The 22,321-nt window shown below is 36.5% G+C and overlaps 1 protein-coding gene across 5 annotated transcripts in view; it reads left to right on the plus strand.

Annotated features, from left to right (window-relative positions):
- Positions 1–21,824, plus strand: part of celf6 (CUGBP Elav-like family member 6) — a 182,795-nt gene extending 160,971 nt beyond the window's left edge. For 4 of the 5 annotated variants that reach the window (XM_053500308.1, XM_053500309.1, XM_053500310.1 and 1 more), the window contains exons 10-14: positions 285–365; positions 5,303–5,446; positions 12,361–12,510; positions 14,305–14,373; positions 21,788–21,824. In XM_053500308.1, coding sequence (XP_053356283.1) covers positions 285–365; positions 5,303–5,446; positions 12,361–12,488 — 353 coding nt within the window. In that variant the 3' untranslated portion in view covers positions 12,489–12,510; positions 14,305–14,373; positions 21,788–21,824. The remainder of the gene's footprint in view (positions 1–284; positions 366–5,302; positions 5,447–12,360; positions 12,511–14,304; positions 14,374–21,787) is intronic. The other variant, XM_053500312.1, reaches the window with a different exon arrangement.
- Positions 21,825–22,321: the final 497 nt, after the last annotated feature.

Here is a 22,321-nt window from a genome sequence, read left to right on the forward strand (position 1 = left end):
TTTTTGCAGTACCTATGGGAGGACGGGTTTTATAAAAGACCCTCTTAACTAGTTTATTTTCATTGTGCACTGAACCATGGCGAAAATAAAGCTGACTGCCCATGAACTATAACACAGTTTATTTATTTAGCATCTGGAAAGTGAGAACAATGAGATAATGATTTAAGTTTTTGTGTCAAATCTGGGAGTATTGATGCAAATTCCCTTTGCTCTCTCTCTCTCTCTCTCTCTCTCTCTTTCTCTCTCTCCCTCTCCCCTCATCTTCTTGTGTCTCCTCGCAACAGCAGCCTATCCTGCCGCCTATGCGCCAATCAGCCAAGCGTTTCCCCAGCAACCGGCCATCATCCCCCAGCAACAGCGTGAAGGTAAGAGTGGCCCCACCCATCTCTGATAAAAAAGGTGATAATTGCCCTGTTCCGCCTGTACATTCTCGAGTCAGAATTAGCTAGGGAGGAAAAGTGTCAGCGCAACAGCAAAAAAAAACAAAAAAAAAAACAGGAAGATGAGCACTAAAAAAGAACAGGCAAATAACGTTCATCACATAAGCACTTTGGAGAAATGAGCAGCGGTTTTAAGAATGTTTTTTTTAAAATAGCAACATGCTGCATTTGAAGCCATTGGACAAAAAGTGTATGCATCAATTGTATGCATTCATGCATGAGCTATATTAAATTTTAGATATTGATAGATTGGTGGTATATTTTTTCAACCTTGGAGGAAAAACACTGCTCAGGGAACCAAACCCATCATAATAAAGTTGCATACCTATACAGATAAGATTGTTTTTTAGAATAAAAATGCCCTTCCAAACTCAGCAATAGAAATTCACGTACTCTATCATTTCTTCGAATTTAATGTTATAAAACTTTTTACTATTTGTTTTACTGTTTGACTAAAGGTGGAAACAAAATCCTGAAGAAGAAGGACAAGACAGAGATTAGGAATGTTTGATAATATGCATGTTAAAATAAATATAATAATAATAATACATTTTATTTGTAACACACTTTTCATTCACTAAATCTCAAAGTGCTAACATCAGGGGGAAAAAAAACATCAACAATTGTAAGCTTTCTTGAATAAAAAAGTCTTCAGGTTAGCTTTAAATGAATCAAGGCTCTGAGTGGTTTTCATATGGACAGGAAGGCGATTCCAGAGCTGTGGTGCAACTGAGCAGAAGGCTCGGTCCCCTATGGTACGGAGTCTGGTAAAAGGGATTTTAAGGAGCACACTTCCAGATGACCTAAGGGTGCAGTTAGAACACTGTACAGAGATCAGGTCTTGCAGATAAGATGGTGCCTGACTAGAGAGACATTTATGCGTTAACATCAAGATTTTATATTCAACACGGAATGAGACAGGAAGCCAGTGTAGTGATTGGAGAATGGGAGTGATGTGCTCAAATTTCCTGGTTTTCATTAGGATTCTAGCGGCACTATTTTGGATGTATTGTAATTTTTGAATGTCCTTTATAGGGATCCCAACAAAGAGTCCATTACAGTAATCCAGCCTTGATGATATGAAGGCATGAACAAGTCTGCATCTGGGAGTGTTAAAAGGGAGCGGAGTTTGGAGATATTTCATAGATGGTAAACTGATGTTTTACATACTGTAGGTGTTTTATATGTTCACTGAAAGTCAGCTGTGGATCAAACCAAACCCCCAGGTTAGTGACTGTGGAGGACAAAATGATAACCTGACCATCAAAAGTAAACTGAGATATGGGAGAAGAAAGGATCTAATGAGGGGTTCCAGCAAGAATTGCCTCAGTTTTATTGCTGTTCAACTGTAGAAAGTTATTGTTCATCCTTGCCTTTATCTCCTCAAGGCATGCAGTAAGGTTCGAAAGGGCTTCAGAGGGGCTTGGAGCAGTTTTAATATAAAGCTGCATGTCGTCAGCATAGCAATGAAAAGACAGTCCATGTCTGCTGAAAATGCACCCAAGAGGTAACATATAGATGGTAAAAAGAATGGGGCCAAGAACCGACCCCTGTGGAACACCACATGTGACATTAAGCAGCCTGGACATCCTCCCAACATGACACATTCAGATCTGTCAGACAGGTATGACTGAAACCACTGCACTGTAGTTTTCGACAGACCAATAGTGTAATGGAGACAATCCAGGAGAATATTATGATCCACTGTATCGAAGGTTGCTGACAAATCAAGAAGGATAAGTAGAGAAGGTGATCCTCCATCAGCTGTCATGAGTAGATAATTTGTCACCCTGAGCAGTGCTGTCTCCGTGTTGTGGGCTAGACGAAAGCCAGACTTGAACTTCTCAAATAAGTTGTTGCACTTGAGGTGGTTCAAGAGCTAAAAGGCAACTGTCTTCTCTAGAACCTTTAATAGAAACATGAGATTTGAAATGGGCCTGTAGTTTCCAAACACATCAGGATCAAGTGGATCCTGAGCTTTGAGCTTTCAAAGAAGGTGGAACGTAGCCAGTTTGTAGTGAAAGATTAGCAAACTGTGTTATTAATGGACTGATACTGGGAATTAATGTCTTGAGCAGTACTGTTGGGATGGGGTCCAATGTACAAGATGATGGTCTCATTCCTCGCAAAATTTCTTCAATGTGGCTGTTTGAAACCTTAGTGAAGTATGGGAGAGATGGCAAACTCCCAGATGAGGAGTCAAAGACCAAAGGAGATTGAGGGAGAGGCCCAGAAATTAAAGAGCAAATACTATAGACTTTGAGTCTAAAAAAGTCAATAAAGCTGTTGCATCGCTCTTCTGTGGCTTCAATAAAAGTAGACTGCTCCAGAAGATGGTTTATGGTGGCAAAAAGCTGCTTTGAGTTATCGGGATTTTTATTAATTTGATTAGAGTAAAACTACCGCTGCATATCCTTCAGGGACTTGAAATATGCTCTTTGATGGTCACGGAAAGCAAGCTTATAAACAGTAAGTCCAGACTTTCTAAACTGGCGCTCCAAGGCGCGACCAGCCATTTTCATACGGCGTAGTTCCTGTGTGTACCAGGGAGCAGAGCGTTCATGATATGTGTTTATGATACAGTTGTGGCCAAAAGTAAATTTCATGTTTTAATGACATGGCATTCTCATTTTTTCCAAAAAAATAACGATCAAGATTTTATTTGATAAAAATGGTATACATCAATCAATATTTATTTTTATTTTTCAAAACCTGTTGGATCCAGCTACAGTACTCTGGTTTCGCTCGCTCAATGCATGGTTGCTTGATTGCTTTTTGAAGACCATGTACAAGGGTAGCTCAGTCAGACCATTTAGAAGGTCTCAGGTTCAAACCCCAGCACCACCAAGTTGCCACTGTTGGGCCCTGGAGCAAGGCTTCTAACCCTCAACTGCTCAGATATATAATGAGATAAAATGCAAGTCACTCTGAAAAAAGGAGTTTGCCAAATACTGTAAATGTGCTGAAGATATTTTCTTGTTCAACATCTTTCTATTGCATTTGGGTCTGGAGATGATTCAGACCAAACCAAATACCATTTTTACATATTCCCAGTTTTCATAGGCTTTTCAGTTATTTAGCTCAACTCAGATTTAGTCAGATTTAGTCAGATATGCTCAAACTACGGTAATTACGGTTTTGTGCACAGATTACTATAATATATATATAAATATAATACTATAATACATAGCATATGTTGTCTCAATATTTTTAGCCACCAGTGTACGCAGTTATAGTTGAGGCAAGTTTATTATTTTTACTGACATAAGAGTTTTTATACTTTATTTCTTAGCCAAATTGCAGATATCGCTGATTATCAGCTTATTAATATTATTATTATTATTATTATTATTATTATTATTATTATTATTATTATTATTTTGTAATTACAGTGGAGCCTCAGATTATGAGTAACGCGGTTTACGAGTGTTCCGCAAGACGAGCAAAGATTTTTAAATAATTAGATACAAGTATTGTCTTGGTTTACGAGCACCAAGTATCATGTATCACGCATGCGCTTCTTGTTTTGATGCCGAGCGTCACATGATAGCAACTGAGCCAACGTTTTTTCTCTCTCTTACGCTGTGGAATTGTTGGTAATCGTCTCCTCTGCTGGGTAAAAACACGCACACAAACACACACGCACACTCTTTGCCTTACACAAAAACTCTGCAAGCACTAAGACCCAGCAGGGGAGACAATAGGTGTGTGTTTGTGTGGGAAGCCGATACAGACGCACACACACTCTCTGCCTTACGCAGAAACTCCACTCTGTCACGATTCTTTTCAAAGGTAAAGTGTGCAGGTTCATTTTTTATTATTATTTTTTTTACTTTACAGCAGTGATTCCGTTAACATGCGCTCTTACTTATCTGTTGGGTAAGGTTGTTTGGTCAGGTTCATTTGTTTTATTTTTACTTTATATTTTGTGTTAATTATTTTTATGTATTTATTTTTTTGGGCTGTAGAACGAATAATTTAAGTTTCCATTATTTCTTATGGGAAAATTTAATTTGGTTTACGAGTGTTTTGGAAATAGAGCTTCCGGAATGAATTATGTTTGTAATCAGAGATTCCACTGTACTTTTAACATAAGCCGACCTAATATTATTTTATGAGAGATTTTCTTAATTTACAGGATTAGAAATCATGTTCACAAATGTTTACCATCCTTTTTTTTTTACATTAAACAGCTAGCTAGCATTAGCTTGCCTGACAGGAATCCTATTTCTAAGTCTTTAAAACATATGTGATAAATGTTGATAATCATAAATGCAAGTGAGTTTGCAATGATTGCTGATTAAAAATCATATTTATATATTTTTAAAACCATGTGTAACTACGGTTACTGTTGGCTAGATAATTCAGATGAGCTAATCTGACAGAATTTATTAGTATTATTTACAAACGTTTTTATTTTTTTAAAATTAGGATGGAGTGTATGGCATGTGATGCATATCTTCCTTTAAGGACTAACAATTTATAAATTTTTGTTTATTAGACTGCTAGATCACTAATCTGGCACAGTTTCTGGGAGAAAACCACATTCATACATTTTCAATAAATATTATTAACTTTAATATGATGTCTAACATAATGTACAGTATTTTCACAGGATTTCTCAGAACAAATGCCAGTATATGATGTGCAATTATTAATTTTTATCATTATTTACCACATTAAATACATACAAAGGATTTCATGCGATGAAACAGAACGTACCCTGAGCAAATCTTTTTGTCGTTTTCTCACATTCACAGATTTACTCTCGTGTCTTGTTTTTTTTTAAATTTCAATTTAAATGTTCTTTTGTGTTTTACCTATCTTTTCATTACATCCTTTTTCTGTGTCTGTTTCTACAGGGCCTGAAGGCTGTAACCTGTTTATCTACCACCTGCCGCAGGAGTTTGGGGATGCCGAGCTCATGCAGATGTTTCTGCCCTTTGGCAACGTCATCTCTGCCAAAGTCTTCGTGGACCGGGCCACCAATCAGAGCAAGTGTTTTGGTGAGTACCCACAACGCTCATCAAAGAAAAAAGACAACCAGCCGTGAGGAGATAAAAGCGTCATCATTTGGCACGATCCTTTTAGAAATCGTCTCATGCCCCACTTCCCTTGCCGTGATTAGTTTTTTTTCCCCTCCTCTCTTTATTTCCCATGTCTCTGCTAATCAATTTGCAATTAACATTGGAAAAGTGCCGTCACATTTGAGTGAGCAGTTCCCCTGGATGCTGCTCATCAGTGAAGGTTTATGGGGTATTAAAGCACAGAAGAAGCAAGTACTGCAAGACAGCTTTCCTTATAGATATGCAGCCTTGAGAAAAAAAAAATCTACTTGCTATTTATTCCTATGAATTGCTTTAAGTACTAGAATTGCTTTTGGGACTATTTAAAAAAGTGCCAAATTATATATATATATATATATATATATATATATATATATATATATATATATATATATATATATGACAGTACCAATATTCCTCAAAGCAAAATAACATGTTGAATTACATGAACTGAACAAAAGCTTAAAAACGCAATAAAAATGTTTGAAGTTTTTGATCTACAGTAAATAAAAAAAAATCATTGCAGCATTTACAATGATTGCCATTTTTGAAACTGCAATTGACTGTATTATGGATGTATCATTTGTTAAAAATATTTTCAAGTGTTAAAAAAAGACATTATCTTCCAATCTCACAAATTCAGGCTGCCAAAATTCAGGTATTAAAAATCAGATCTGGGATATCACAAGAAAAGCAATGGATTGCAGATGGCTGTGGTTTGTACTTTAAAGTCTGCTCTTCTTGCTCCCTGTGCAGCCTACTTTGCAGGGAACTACTTGCTGATTGGAACATAGCACTTCTAACAGATTGGGTTGCCAGTTGAGCGGCAGAATGAACGATGTTATGCGCTAAAATTCCTCCCTCACCGTAATCTCTATATTTAATACTTTATCTTTCATTTAAAGGCGAATTCAAATGCAGTCATGTTTCAGTAATTATGGAAATAATTTCCTTAACTCCAAATCCTATACATGATCTTTAGGAAGCAATCTTACAGCATGAATTAACTACGTCTTTCTAAATCTGAGTATTTTTAATTCTGTAAGCACTGCATCAAGACAAAGAATAAATGACACAATAAATATTAAACTAAAACTAAAATGTTGTAAAACAATTACGTTAAATAAAATAAAAAAATATGCTTAATATTTTAATTGTCAATGGCATTAAAACATTGGACAATCTGTGGTTTATGCTTTTTCTTTATTTATTATTGTTTTATTATTTTCTAAGTTGTTATTGTTATCTCAATTTATAAACAAAATAAATTTAAGTGTAAACAACCTGTTTCTTGTTGCTGCTGTAGAAGAAATTAATCCAAACTGGTTACTGAACGTGACTGTACTTGCAGTCCTGAGTGCACGGAAAAGGAAAACCATTGCTCTTGTTTTTGATTGAAAGACCGTGATGACTTTGCTTTAAATATAACAATTATGGATGAGCTCAACTGGCAACTTAATCAGTTATGCATTCCGATTGGCAAGTAGTTCCCTGCACAGGGAGCAGGAAGGGCAAATTGAAAGTACACTGCAAAACAGACCACAGCAATAGGAAATCCATTGCTTTTTTTGTGTTTTAATTTTTTTTCTACCTGAATTTTAGTACATGAGTTTTGGCAGCCTGAATCTGCAAGGTTAAAAAATAATGAAGATGGTATCTTTAATACTTAAAAATATTTTAAAAAGGAATTTAATAAAATACATATTTCAAATGATTTAATTACATATTTTTTATACATACAATCACAATAAACTGCAGTGGCAAAAAAATTTCAAGCATTGTAAATGCTGTAAGGATTTTTTTCCATTCTGATCAAATCGAAAAATTAAAACATTTTTATTGCAGCAAGTTTTTGTTCAGTTCATGTAATTTAACAAGGTATTTTCCTTTGAAATTTTTTGGTTATACTTCCATATACAGTGCACATGTAAATACATTCTGTAGATCATGGATGCCTTTCAATAAATGAATAAATAAATAAATATAAATAAATAAATAAAACATTCAGTATTTTTTTTTTTAACAAATCTAGGGACAATTTAGGCAGTTTAATAAAGAAATTAGTTCTTCTAAGGACTTTGACTGTTGCACTTGTTTTTTTTTTGTTTGTTTTTTTTGCCATACAAAACCGAGCAACTTTTATTTTGTTTTATTTTTATGTCTAAAAAGTGTTATGTACATAATAGTCTGCTTTTTATTGGCAAAAAAAAAAAAGACTGGCATACAATTTTTTTCTGTAACTTTAAATTTTGTGGTGGAATACTGATGTTTGGAAAAAATGTTTATGTACTAACTAAAAAATAAAGTCATAAAAATGTAAAAGGAAATCTATAACAAAGTTTGTGCTAAAATCACAGGGTGCCTAAGACTTCTACACAAACCTAGCATATTTCTTTATTAATTTTTTTCTTTTCGTTTTTTTAGCCATATTTTGTTCAGACCAGTGCATTACTATAAAAAAAGTAAGAAATTACGTTTATTATAATTTCTGTCCATATAAACAATGAGGCAACATTTGTCTTATACAGTAGATTTCACAGGATGTTTCCCTGGAACTACTTACAAATTAGATTAAGATGCTGTGAAATTAAATTTGTCTGTGTGCTGCAGCTTCTTTGTGCTCTGATTGAAACACACTAAACCGTATTACTCAACTGTAAGGGAAATCCACTTGTGAGAGATTAATGCAAATATATAGCTCTTCATTTATAATTCATTCTGGAATTGCTCTAAGTCATATAAATGAATGAGTGAAACATGAAAACTCAATCCATTGTTTTATGGTAAAGTAAGCTATGAAATATTGACACCCTCTTCAGAAGCAAACTCTTTGTGGGAATAAAAGGAGCAAATATTAATAGCAGAATAGTATGTCAAGTTCCTCTCAGGTTGCGTGGATTTGATATTCTTAGCTTTAGGCCATGGATGTGAGCTCGAAAAAAAAAGCATCTCCGCATCCCTGAAGCAGACAAAGGTGCCTGCCAAATCATTTGGGGCATTGTGTTCTTTTAATTTCCAGTGATTACTCACTCAATATTGACATTTAACAATGATCAGTATCAGCCAGGAATGAAAAACGTTTTTTTAGCGGTCTGCTAGAATCAAACCTTAGCTATATACAGCTGCATAAAAATACACACAGACACATGCACATGCAGTATATATATATATATATATATATATATATATATATATATATATATATATATATATATACACTTTCATCAAAGGAATTTGAATATTACACAAAGATAACCCAAGTAAATACAAAAATGCAGTTTTAAATTATTTTTAAATAAATTTCATTTATTAAGGAAAAAAAATTCTCCAAGCCTACCTGACCCTATATGAAAAAGTAATTTGTCCGAAACTGTTTGCGCCATCCTTAGCGACAACAACTGCAATCAAATGTTTGTGATAACTGCCAATGATTCTTAAGCACATCATTGTGGAGGAATTTTGGCCCACTCTTCTTTGCAGAATTGTTTCAGTCAGCCACATTGAAGGGTTTTCGAGCATAACATCCCATTTAAGGTCATGACACAGGATTTAATTTACAACTTTGACTAGGCCACTTATAAACCTTAAATGTTATTTATTTATTTATTTATGAGACAGTGTGACATGAACTTGGTGTTTTTCGGACAAATATGTGACAAATATGTGAAAAAAAAAAAATAATCCGGAAGGGAAAAAAACTTTTTCACAACCTTGTACTGTATATACTGTATGTCAAAAAAAAAAAAGAAAAGGGCCGAAATACTGTATGCTTTTAGATTTGAGCATTAAAAATCCACAGTCAGTCCGTGATATATTTAAAAATATCCCTAGGGCTTAAGATATTGTAAAAAATTTTAGGCCTACTGTAGGCCTTGGAAATACAAAAAAATGGATAGACAAAAATCAATAAAGTTCTCCTCCACTGTTAAAGAATCTTTAATGTCTTGCCTCGAAGGAAGCAGCCCTTGTAAAGTGCACAGCTTCCTATAAAACATGGCAGAAAGTTCAGCGCTGACTGATTTACTTTGCTCAAGAGCTGTATGATTTACCACTCTTCCATCCAGTCATCTTCTCTTTAGCTTTGTCACCTCACTCTTTGCCGGCTGCTGGCAGGGACAGGGCCGGATTGGTGCGACAGGAGGGAGGGAGATTTATGACGGTGGATAGAAGTTGTCTGACAGGCTTGGCTCTTTTAAAAGGTTTGTAAAAGCTGTGCTCTTATCTCTGGCTGGCCTGACAAAAGCATGGCCTCACCTACGGAATTAAATCGGAGCTGTAGCCAGGTGATTGAATCAGCTGGCGGGCAGCAAATTTGGCCAGTCAACCAGCGAAGACGGCGATAAGAAAAGGGCAGGAGAGCCGCAGGATCATTTTGCCTTGACACGTCTGTGATAAGTTAGAGCACCTGTAACGAGAATGTTAACAGGAGCAGAGCTGTTACATCAACCCGGGGAGCCCAAACCACCAAAACTGGAGTATAGCAATCCCAATCCTGACTTTCAAGCACAATAAAACCACAGTAAAGCATGTAAATAGAGCAAATTTTTAAAGAAGGCCTTGTGTCTGAGATCGATGATCTGCAGACATTCCTGTGAACATTTAGTGAGTGGAACATCTAATCCTTGAAAATCGACTACTGTCTTTTTGCCAACCTCCGAGACGCATCCATCTGTGGGATCTGTACACACATTCATTCAGCAACACCACTTGCACATTACAGGGATTAGGCTGGGAGTTATTTCCACATTCTCTGTACAGCCCTGACCTCGCTCCAAGACATTTTCATATGTTTGGGGAATTAAAGGGGTTCCTGGGAGGCCAGGGTGTCAGATGTGAAGCAGACAGTCCGATCATGGCCAAAGCCTACTGAGAAAACTTAACACCTTGATGCTATTCAAGCACTAGAGAAAAATTGGGATAAGTGCATTTGTGGAGCAGGGGATTAAAGATTGTCTTATAGTTAATATGATGTAAAAAGCTACAAAGTAGTTTGCAAGACTTATTATACTATTGTATAATATTATACTACTGAACTCATATTAGAATCTGTGACTTTTGAAATATGCTAAATATGCAAAACATTTTTGAAATAAGCTAAATAATTACCTTTAATTAACAGAATATGTTACCATACCAACAATTAAAAGAGCTCGGCCAATCAGCTCTCTCTAGGCCTCCGGCTGCGAGAGGTTACAGCATCACCTGGGAATCAAACTCATGACCTCTGGATGATAGGGCGAGCACTTTACCACTGCGACATTTGGAGGCCCAATAATTTATTTTTAAATGACATTTTTATACTATTAATTATTTGAATACTTTATACATTTACATTAAGGCATTTGGCAGACGCTCTTATCCAGAGCAACTTACATTTTTATCTCATTACACATCTGAGCAGTGATGGTTAAGGGGCCTTGCTCAAGGGCCCAACAGTGGCAACTTGGTGGTTGTGGGGTTTGAACCTGGGATCTTCCGAACCGTAGTCCAATGCCTTAACCACTGAGCTACCCCTACCCCTGTATATACACTACCCTTTAAAGTTTTAAAACACTTGCAGATTTCTTTGTTTTTGTTTAGTGATTTATTTTCTACATTCTACAGCAATACTAGGGACTTCAAAACTATAAAATAACACATATGGAATTAGGTAATTATGTAACAACACCAAAAACAACAGTTAGTTAAGACAGAGGTCGGCCTTTCTGTAATAGTTCTTGCAAGAACAGTATTATCAAGTGCATTTTCAAAATCCGTCAAGCACCATAATGAAACTGGCTCTCATGAAGGCCATCCCAGGAGGGCGAGACCAAAACCTACCTCTGCAAAGTTCATTTAGAGTTATCAGCCTGAAAAATGACCAATTAACAGCACCTCAGATTAGAGGCGTTATGAAGTCTATTGAGTATGGAGTTAGAAAGTGACCCCAAACTTTGGAACGGTAGTGTATGTATATATACTCAGCAAAAAAAAGAAATGTCCTCTGAGTTTCAACTGTTTTTACTTCCAGTAAACTTAATGTGTAAATATTTGTATGAACACTAAGAGTCAACACCATAAGACATAAACTAAAAATGTTTCCCAATGTGTGCCTGAATGAAGGGAGGCTCAAAATTAAAAGTACCAGTCAGTATCTGGTGTGGGCACTAGCTGCTTGAAGTACTGCAGTGCATCTCCTCCTCATGGACTGCCTATTGGGGACGGTCTGAGCACTGATGGAGGGATTGTGTGTTCCTGGTGTGACTCGGGCAGTTGTTGTGGCCATCCTGTACCTGTCACGCAGGTGTGATATTCGGATGTACCCATCCTGTGCAGGTGTTGTTACACGTGGTCTTCCACTGCGAGGATGTTAAGCTGTCCTTCCTGTCTCTCTGTAGTGCTGTCTCAGGCGTCTCACAGTGCAGAAATGGCAATTTATTGCCCTAGTCACATCAGCAGTCCTCATGCCTTCCTGCAGCATGCCTAATGCATGTTCACGCAGATGAGCAGGGACCCTGGGCATCTTTCTTTGGGTGTTTTTCACAGTCGGTAGACAAGTCTCTTTAGTGTCCTGCGTTTTTAGAACTGTGACCTTAAATGCCTACTTTCTGTAAGCTGTTAAGGTCTTAACGACCATTCCACAGGTGCATGTTAATTGATTATGGTTAATTGAACATGCATGGGAAAGCATTGTTTAAACCCTTTACAATGAAGATCTGTAAAGTTATTTGGATTTTTTACATTATTGTTAAAATACACAGTCCTGAAAAAGGGACGTTTCTTTTTTTGCTGAGTATATAAATAAATAATGGAACATGTTAATGGTTTGGTCCTGGTATTTATTTATTTTTCCTTCTCTCTTTTTCCCCGTTCAGGCTTCGTGAGCTTTGATAATCCATCCAGCGCTCAGGCTGCCATTCAGGCAATGAATGGTTTTCAGATTGGCATGAAGAGGCTTAAGGTCCAGCTGAAGCGGCCAAAAGATGCCAACCGCCCTTACTGATTGCACCAACATCCACATCCAGGTGAGAACCACCAATAGTAGGGTCTCTATCCACTTGTTTTCATGCAAATTCCATTTGGGACGTTTGAATTGAAAAAATTGGGCATACTAAAACACCACTGAGTAATAGTTAGAAATACAGAATGTGGGTTGGGCCGCGTGGTGAGTGTCGGTGTGTATGTTAGGGGTTCATTGTTTTGGGCCCGCTTCACAATACTGTTACGTGTTGTCAGCTGATGGAACTGAGCAATTCTCTTTTTTATTTTGTTTTCTTTAAGGACAGGTATCACTAGCAAAGCTGCTGATGTTAAAAGTATAGACTAAACAAAAATTAATGTGTTCATGAAGTTCAATTTTTTCAAGAAACAATAAAAAAGCAGTTCAGATGGGTCAAATTAAATAAAGCATTAAATTGCTTAAAATTGGGTTTTAAGGCCCGTGCAAAACCTTATTAAAACCTCAAGGAATAGTCTTGAACTGTCAGCTCTATGCTGTTAAAGAGTGTGATCAGTGATCACTTAAACGCTTGAAATTACATCATAAAATACTAACAATATAAATCACAGCTATGTCTATTAGTGAAAGTAAGATCTTTCCCAAACATACAGAGTGTGACGAAAACTCAGGATTTGGACTAAACATCTGTGTAGCCACAAGAACCCGATCACTTGGGCAAGGGTCATGTGATCAGATTAGTCCAGAGTGACCCTACTCCAGAGTGATGGGTGTGTTACTGTAGAGTGCAAAGGAGGCACTTGAAGTTATGCACCTATCGTACATCCAGTAGTGTCCACTGTACAAGTCTCTGGAGACAGTGTTATGATCTGGCGTTGCTTCAGTTGGTCAGGTCTAGACTCAAGCAATGTTATGTAGCAATAAAATGAATTCAGCTAATAACCTGAATGTACTGAATTAAAGTAAACACATCTCTTTATTTATTTACTTATTTATTTATTTATTAACTTCATTTATTTTTTATTTACTGATCAGGAAATCAGGACTCGAATTGTAAAAGAGTTGTTCTGGGAGCATGATTGTGCACCACAAGTCAAAGAAAATACAGTATGAATGTGAAAGTTTTTATTTGGGTAATGGGCAGTGTACTAATCCCATCAGGGTGCGGTACCTGGCCTTAATATTTGCATTCCATGTGGATGGAAACAGATGCACAGACGCATTACTGACTGTTTGATTTTGCTTTGATTTTTCCAAGAACCCAGATGTACGGTTGACATAAAAATTAAAAAGAGCAATTAAGGCCACAGCACTGAGACAGTTAAAAGCATTAGAACATCAGTTGCAGTGCAGACTCCCTGAGGAGAGAAGGTTTTCCATGGAGCTCGATAGACAGATGTCCTCAAACGAGAGCACTGGGAGGTTTGATCAGCACAATGGCCTACTCAGTGAGAATCTGGCAACGTGCATACAAAACATACTTACCACTTTTGTCCACAGGGTGTGTGTGTGTGTGTGTGTGTGCATATTTTGTCAGCAGGAATGTGCATGTCCACCTCCTTGTTTGTTTTTATTTTTTCCCAGATTATAAATTGTCTTCAAAATTGTTTCTTAATGTACATGCTTGTTCCATTTACTCACTCATTGCAGTCTGTCTTACTCTGTATGTATGTTTTTATTTGTATAATAATAATAATAATATTAACATTTCTCATTTCCATCAGCAATGTCTCCTTTATGATCTGCCTGAGAAGTTTGTAAGTGCATCGGTAATGCTCATGATGAAAAAGGTGAAGGAAAAGAAATTCCATGGATTTTTTTTTTTTTTTTTCCTTTTGCCTCTAACCGGCGTGAAACCCAGGCATGGCCAAACGTAGCTCGAGATGGCCACGCTGTTGCCTAGCTACATGTCCACGGTCAGGGGGAAACTGTAAGTTCCCGCTACAGTGTCATTTTCTTTTGGATGACGTCATGTGTACTACTGTGATGGAGTGGCATGACGTGCTGTTGATCTTTTATTCTCTTTCTCAATTTTCCTTGTGGCCATGTTCTGGATTTTTTGTATTTATGGAGTGCAGTATTTTGTTTGCGCTGTCGGTAGCTGGTAGCTGGTGTTTGTAAATCTGCTGATTGGTTGGTTTCGATGCGGTGTAACCTTTTTTGCTGTTGTACCGTGAGTGGTGTGTTCTTGTTATTTTGCGTGTGAACTTGACAATGTGTTGATATTTTGCCCTTCCTATCTCGCTTCCTTCCTTAACATGAGCTGTGACTCTTTGTTCTTTTGTTTGATGTTTTTTTTTCCCCCTCTCTTTCCCTCTTTTATTTTTATAAAGGAGCTGAACTTTTTTATTAGCTAGCTTTCCCGACAGGCGATCATTACATCATGACACCATGTTTGTATGGCAAATATTCTTCCCCCCAGTGGTGATGCGAAGGCAAATGTTAACTCCGATCTCCTCTTCTCTACCTCTGTGTGCTGTTTTCATTGTATCTCAGTTTGAAGTGCTTCGCTGTGATTGTTTTGTTTGGCCAACATGGGGATTGCTTCCTGTTTACTTATTTATGAGCTTGCTAACCAATTACATGATTGCAGAGCTGCAGGTGCTGGCATGGACCCACACATGGCGACTTCATCAAGTCAAGTTCTCACATACACACACACACACATTAAATGTGAGGTTACTCTCCTGCTTTTTTTTTTTTTTTTTTTTTACAAAGTTATATATTAAAATCTATCACGTGAATAGCAAATTCTAGGATAAAATTAGAGGCAAGTACTGAAAATAATAAAGATACTTTAAATCTGTAAATGATTTAGATGTTAAATTTCATGGAAATGTATTTGCCCCCTTCCAATTTTTTTTTTTTTTGGCATATTTAATGCAAAATATTTAAATGAATTTTAATATTACACAAAGTAATTCAATTAAATACAAAATTCAGTTTTTTGTCCAAAAAAAAACCCACCTTGCCCTATATAAAAAAGTGATTTCTGCCTTGCTAAATCATGAATAAATTGTCATTTTAGAGAGCTGAGTGAAATGTCACTTGCCACACTCAGGCCTGAATACTACCAGACTTGGTGAATCAGGAAATCACTTAAATAGAACCTGTCTGACAAAGTAAAGCACGCTAATAGATCTTAAAAAGCAACACGATCTTAAGACATTCAAGAACAGATAAAAAACAAAGTAATTGGCCTGTAACAGTCTGCGAACCACGGTGAGAGCTGTTATCCACAAATAGAGACAACTTAAAACAGTGGTCAACCTTCCTAGGAGTGACCGGCCTACCAAAATTCCTGAGCACAACAACGGCTCATCCAGAAGCTTATAAAATAACTCAGAACAACATATAAAGAACTGCAGACGTCACTTGTCCAAAGTTCATGATTTAACAATAAGAACAAGACAATAAGAACAAGACTGCACAAAAATGGCATCCATGGTAGAGTTCCAAAAGTTCTCACCTTTGCCCTAAAAATATCTTGATTATCTCTGAGACTTTTGGTCAAATATTCTGTGGACTGATGAGACAAAAGGTGTGCGTCCCGTTACATCTGGCATAAAACTAACACGGCGTTTCATACAAAGAACATCATACCAACAGTCAGACATGGTGGTGGTCTGATGGTCTGGGGCTGCTTTGCATAATTGGACGACTTTCCATAAAATCCTGAAGGAGAATGTTCGGCTATCAGTTTGTGACTTCCAGCACACTTGGGTTATGCAGAAAAACAATGATCTAAATATTTAATTAATTTTAGTTAATGGCTCAAAAAAAAAAAAAAAAAAAAAAGGTTTTGAGGTGGCCTAGTCAAAGTCCTGTTTTAAATTCAATTGACATCCTTAAACAGGATTTTGAAGCTTTTAATGCTTGAAAACCCTTCAATGTGGCTAAATTAAAATAACTCTGCAAAGAAGAGTGGTCCAAAATTCGCCCACAGTAATCTGAAAGACTTATTGCCAGTTATCGCAATTGCAGTTGCTGGTTGGCACAACCAGTTATTAGGTTTAGGGACGATTACTTTTTCAAATAGTGCCAGGTAGGATTAGGACATCATGGACATGGTTATCTTTATGCAATTTTAAAATTAGTTTGATAATCTGAATCGGTTAGGTGGAATAAATATAAAATAAAAAAAAAGACATATTAAGAAAACCCTGCTGTTTAAGTGTACTTAAGTCAAGTACTGAAAATTAAATGATCAAAAAAGTCATAAAATGGCATTCCATTGCTGTGAGTAAAAGCAGCTTGATATCATGAGGTGTCTCTTTTTAAAGCCACTCTCTATCTGTTGTGTTGCATTCATAATCAGACCCTTTTTTTCACAAAATGCCCTGCCTAGAATTTAAGTCTTTCTTTCTGCAGTCGAAACAGTTTTAACACTTTTAAAAAGCATGTGTGTGTGTGTGTGTGTGTATGCCAAAGAAAAGGAGAAAAACGAAAAGATGAAATGTGAGTTACTGGTGTTGAGTGCAAGCCAGATTTTTTTTCGTTGTTGTTCTTTTTCCTTATTTTCTCTAATAAAAAGTGAAATACACTGAGGTGTAGTTCTTTTGTACGCCTCTTCAAAGATCTTATCAAAGTGAACCTAATTAGCATGAATCCTATTGCATTAATTGAAATTATTTAGATGATTAAATAAAAAAACATATACATAGTAAACTGCCTCTGGATTTGATCCAACACTAAGAATACAAGTGGATGCAAACCATGCCAGGAAAATGCATGCAACAAAGCCACTATTATTATTATTATTATTATTATTTATTTATTTATTTATTTATTTATTTATTTATTTCACTTAAAAGTCAGTTACTACAATTTGGAATTTTTTCTCATCTTTAGTATTTTTGTTTTTTCCATACCAGTATAAAGTATGAAGTGTTAAAATTGAAGTTTATAACAGAAGAACTGGACAATAAAAACACTGCACTCATTCATTAGAGAATTTTACCATATCCAATCCACCTTCTAAACTTTATGTTCTTAGAAGGAGGTACATTAGGAGACATGAGATCTACAGTATGTGGATCTTGCTAATATGAGGTGGCAAGGCTGCCTGCTGTACCACTGTAATGCCCATAATTTGAAACAGCTTCACTGGATTGGTTTTGTAATAAAAATGACATCATCAAAATGCTTTTTAATTTAAATGATGTAAAATATAAAATAATAATCTTATTTGAAATATATAATATGATAATTGCATTTTGAACAACAGCAGCTCTTACAGTATTTCCGGGTATATTTTAAAATAAATCAATCAAATCAAAGTATATAAAAAAACTCTAAAGTCTGCACATTGAAGATATTTGCGAAAAATAATCTGGGGGGACTCAAGATGAGTAATAGAATACATCAAGGTGATTTAGGGAATTTTTGTCTGTTTGTTTGTGTATGCATCGTGTAAGAAAATACTGAGTTGCGTAACTTATAGGTATTGTTTTATCGCGATCAGCCCACGAGAAAAGAATTTTAAATGGAAAAAATCATTAGTTCATCTTAAAATTCATTAAATGGCGCTGTATATTTTTTAAAACTTACTTATGATTGTGCAATTAAATCCCACATGAAGTCACCGTCACATCTAGTACACAATATAGCCACTAATTAGTTAACATCTGAGTGTCACACCCATATCCGGGCCTTCCCAGGCCTTATGGTGGCAACACACACAGACAATGGAGTGTCGGGATGTTCTCTGGTTTATTAACAGAATAAAGAGGTATATAATGTTAGCCTTAAGCTAACTTCCCGAGTAAACACAAAGCAGATAAGCATCATGAACATCCGTCACGACATCAAAAAGCTGTCCGCTTCTTCTAATAACATCTGGGGAAACAAAGACGGGGATGTTTTATAGACATCTAGTGATGAACCATTGGAGGTATTGCCATATAGGGAAGTATCCAAGGGAAACAAAGAGTGGGGCGGGACACATTCACGGGAAAATATCAGAAAAGACTAATGCTTAGGGTTCCTGCTAGGATTTAAATAAAGCACCTAACATAAAAATAATGAAGCAGAGCTACACCGTTCTTCCCTCGCATCTTAGCTAAAGCAAAATAAATGGCACCAACTTCATCCTGACCACCATTTACAAGAGTGCTATTATCTCCAAAAGAGGAAAAGTTGAAAGGTATTTACATTATATTTAAAAAAGCCCAAAGCACAAGCATAGGCAAAAATAACATGCAGAGGATCATACACAGTACAGTATATCCTAACACACGTAACAACCATAAATATACAGTGCCCTGCAAATTCATACTCCTTGAACTTAATAGACCAAACACAAAGTGGCACATCATTTTGAAGTGAAGTGAAAGGAAAATAATAAATGGTTTTCAATGTTTTTAACAAATAAATATCTGAAAAGTGTGTCGTGCTTTTGTAGTCAATACTTCGTAGAACCATCTTTTGCTGCAGTTACAACTGCAGGTGATCTGGGGTATTTTACTAGAAAGTGTATCTTTTGCTATTGCAAAATAGCTCAAGCTCTGTCGGCTCGGATGGAGAGCTTGTGTGAACAGCAATTTTTAAGTCTTGCTACAGATTCTCAATTGGATTTAGGTCTGGACTGTATTTACTGTATTCTAACACATAAATATGCTTTCATCTAAACTTTTATGTTTAGGGTCGTTGTCCTGCTGAAGGGTGACCCTCTATTTTCTTTTAAAATTGAACAGGTTTTCTTCTAAGATTGCCAGCCTTCCTGCTGTTTCTGCTGACGAAAAGCATCCCCAATATACCGTATGATGCTGCCACACATACACACATGTTAGTTTACCACCACACATACACACATGTTAGTTTACCACCACACATACACACATGTTAGTTTACCACCACACATACACACATTTTGCATTTAGGCCCAAAGGTTTCATTTGACCATAGCACCTTCTTCCACATGTTTGCTGTGTTCCCCACATGGCTTGTTGCAAAATGACAAACAGGACAATGTTTTTTTTTTTTTGCCACTCTTCCATAAAGTCCAGATTTGTGGAGTGCTTGACTAATAATTGTCCTGTAGACAGATTCTCCCACCTGAGCTGTGGATCTGTGCAGCTCCTTCAGAGTTACCATCAGTTTAGGTGGTCTTGGTAGGTTTTCAGTTGTGCCATACTCTAACAATTTTTGGATGATGGATTGAACAGTGATTTATGAGATGTTGAAAGCTTGGGATTTTTTTTTTTTAAATCTAACCCTTGCTTCTCCACAACCTTATCCCTGGTCTGTCTGGTGTGCTCTTTGGCCTTCATGATGCTGTATGTTCACTAATGTTTTCTAACAAACCTCTGAGGGCTTTCCAGAACAGCTTTATTTATACTGAGATTAAATGACACACAGGTGAACGCTATTTACTAATTGGGTGACTTCTGAAGGCAATCTACTGGATTTAATTAGGGGTTTCAGAGTAAAGGGTGCTGAAGACAAATGCGTGCCACACTTTTCAGATTTTTAAAGACCACTTATCATTTTCCTTTCACTTCACAATTTTCTGCCACTTTGTGTTGGTCTATCACATAAAATCCTAATAAAAAAAAACTCTTTTGCATTCGTGGTTGCAACATGACAAAATGTGGAAAAGTTCAAGAGGTATGAATACTTTTGCAAGTCACTGTAACAATGCAATGATTCCCATCGCCAACGATGTAGATGTACATTGCTTATATATGCTTCTGGTCCCACATTCACCCAGTCATGAACAAGGTGCTGGAGCAGTGCGTGTAAAGAAGAAGTGACCTTTTTTTGAAAAACATGATGCATGAAGGTGACATAAGTGGGCTGGGCCTGGAAATGGAGGAAAGGACACACCCATGCCACCAGCAGAGATATATACTGTACATTGGATATACTGTATTACGAACAAGTAACTCTGGGGGGTTCTGATCTGTCAAAACACTAACAGGATCAGAGCTAGGACAAACAAAGCTCAAAATGCTGAAAAGCTACAGTAGCTCATCTGATCAGAATTAAACTTGTTAGAGAAGAAGCTAACAGGATGATTTCTGCCATGCACATCTTCCTGAATCAGGACAGCTCTAGTACCACTCCTATCTTTCATACAGTTAAAGCCATTTAGACAGTCATTTTTGTCCATACTATTTTGACCCATACCTTGTCCTACGTAATTACAGAGGTAAATAATTGTGGCTTAAACAAATTATCTAAACATAGCAAAATAGCATTTTGCTATGTTTAGATAAGAAAAACTGCCTGAAGGTGAACAAGCATCTGGTTTCAGATAATAATATGTCTATTCGCAGATTTCGGCTGCACATGTTGTACAGTAAATGGACGTTTGCAGTAACCATTGGGAAAAAAAACTGATCACAAACTTTGCGCTACCTATCCAGAAAAACTAAGAAACAAACAAAAAAACAACAAATGAACAACAAAAAGACCTAGTTGAAAGGTTTTAAAGAAAAGTGGATGATAAACTGGGACTTGTGATGCAATTCGTTTATAAAATTGGCATAAAATTGATTGACATATAAAGGCTGTTTCAAACGGGCAGTCCGATCATGGCTTGATAAGAATTTCTTTTACCTTGATGGTATCCAAGCACCAAGCACTAATGAAACACTGGGTTAAGTGCATTAGTGTAGCAGGGGATTATATAGAGGAAGAAAGGACGTCTCTATGCTTTCATAACTGTGTTATGTAATTCTGCACAATCAAAGTCCAAGTTCGACTTTACTATATATATATATATATATATAGTTGTTCTATTTCTGGAACAGCAACGTGAAGAAAATTAGCAATAAGGAATTAAAAACTTATTTTTTATAAAAACTTTGTAAAATTCCATTGCACTGCTTTGGCTAGGAAGCCATCCGTCTATAATCTGTTTGTGTAATTACACTCCAGTCATCTCTCATCACACTGTCTTCACGTTGTGTTTATCTGTTTGGCTGTGTGTCTCTCCCACTTGTCCCGCTGTCTGTTTCATTACTTTTAGCTAATGATAGATTAACTGGTGCTACAGACAGAGACGGATTCACAGCGCTGTCATTTTTTACGATGTGTCAAAAAACAGCTACCGTACCAAGTGTCTTTTTCCCTCATTTTATTGACGCTTGTCCGTCTGCGCTCGGGGTTTATCTAACCTCAAATATACGTCTCTACTTTATAATCTGATGTCTTTCACTTTGTTGTGTCGTGAGTGTGTTTCTAAGTGTTGGCTGTAGATGTCGGTGTGTATATAGCGCTGTCAGAATTGCACTTAAATATCTGTTTATACCACTAAATAGTTCACGCTTTTTTTTTTCTTCTTTCCTCCTCTTCTCCCCCACCCCTTTCTTTTTTCTATTTTGTTTTCTTTCTTGCAGGATGAAGGATGACAACACCTTATTTTCACAAGTGCAGTATAAGTACAAAAAAAAAAAAGACTTCTTCTCCGTTCTGCCACACGAAAGACGAGTGGTCCCTTGATTCTGTGAGAAAATTGCTGAGAGATATGAGACTAGCTGACTGAAGAAATAAAGAGGGATTTTTTTTTCTTTTTTTTTTTCTCGGCTAAATATTTCCTTTTTTTATTTCCTCGCTTTGGCATCGCACACCTGTGGAAGCCGATTTTGCAGAGACCAACTTTTTTGCTGCTGTTTTTTAGACAAGATGGAGAAATATTTATAGATACATTATGCTCAAAGCATGCATACACAGTTATAAGATCACATGCAGTCAATCGCAAACATATCTATCTATCTATCTATCTATCTATCTATCTATCTATCTATCTATCTATCTATCTATCTATCTATCTATCTATCTATCTATCTATCTATCTATCTATCTATCTATCTATCTATCTCTCACACACATACGCAGATCTACACAAATTAACAGACACAAACCCTTTGCAC

The sequence above is a fragment of the Clarias gariepinus genome, chromosome 7, assembly GCF_024256425.1.
Source record: "Clarias gariepinus isolate MV-2021 ecotype Netherlands chromosome 7, CGAR_prim_01v2, whole genome shotgun sequence".
Taxonomy (NCBI): Eukaryota; Metazoa; Chordata; class Actinopteri; order Siluriformes; family Clariidae; genus Clarias; species Clarias gariepinus.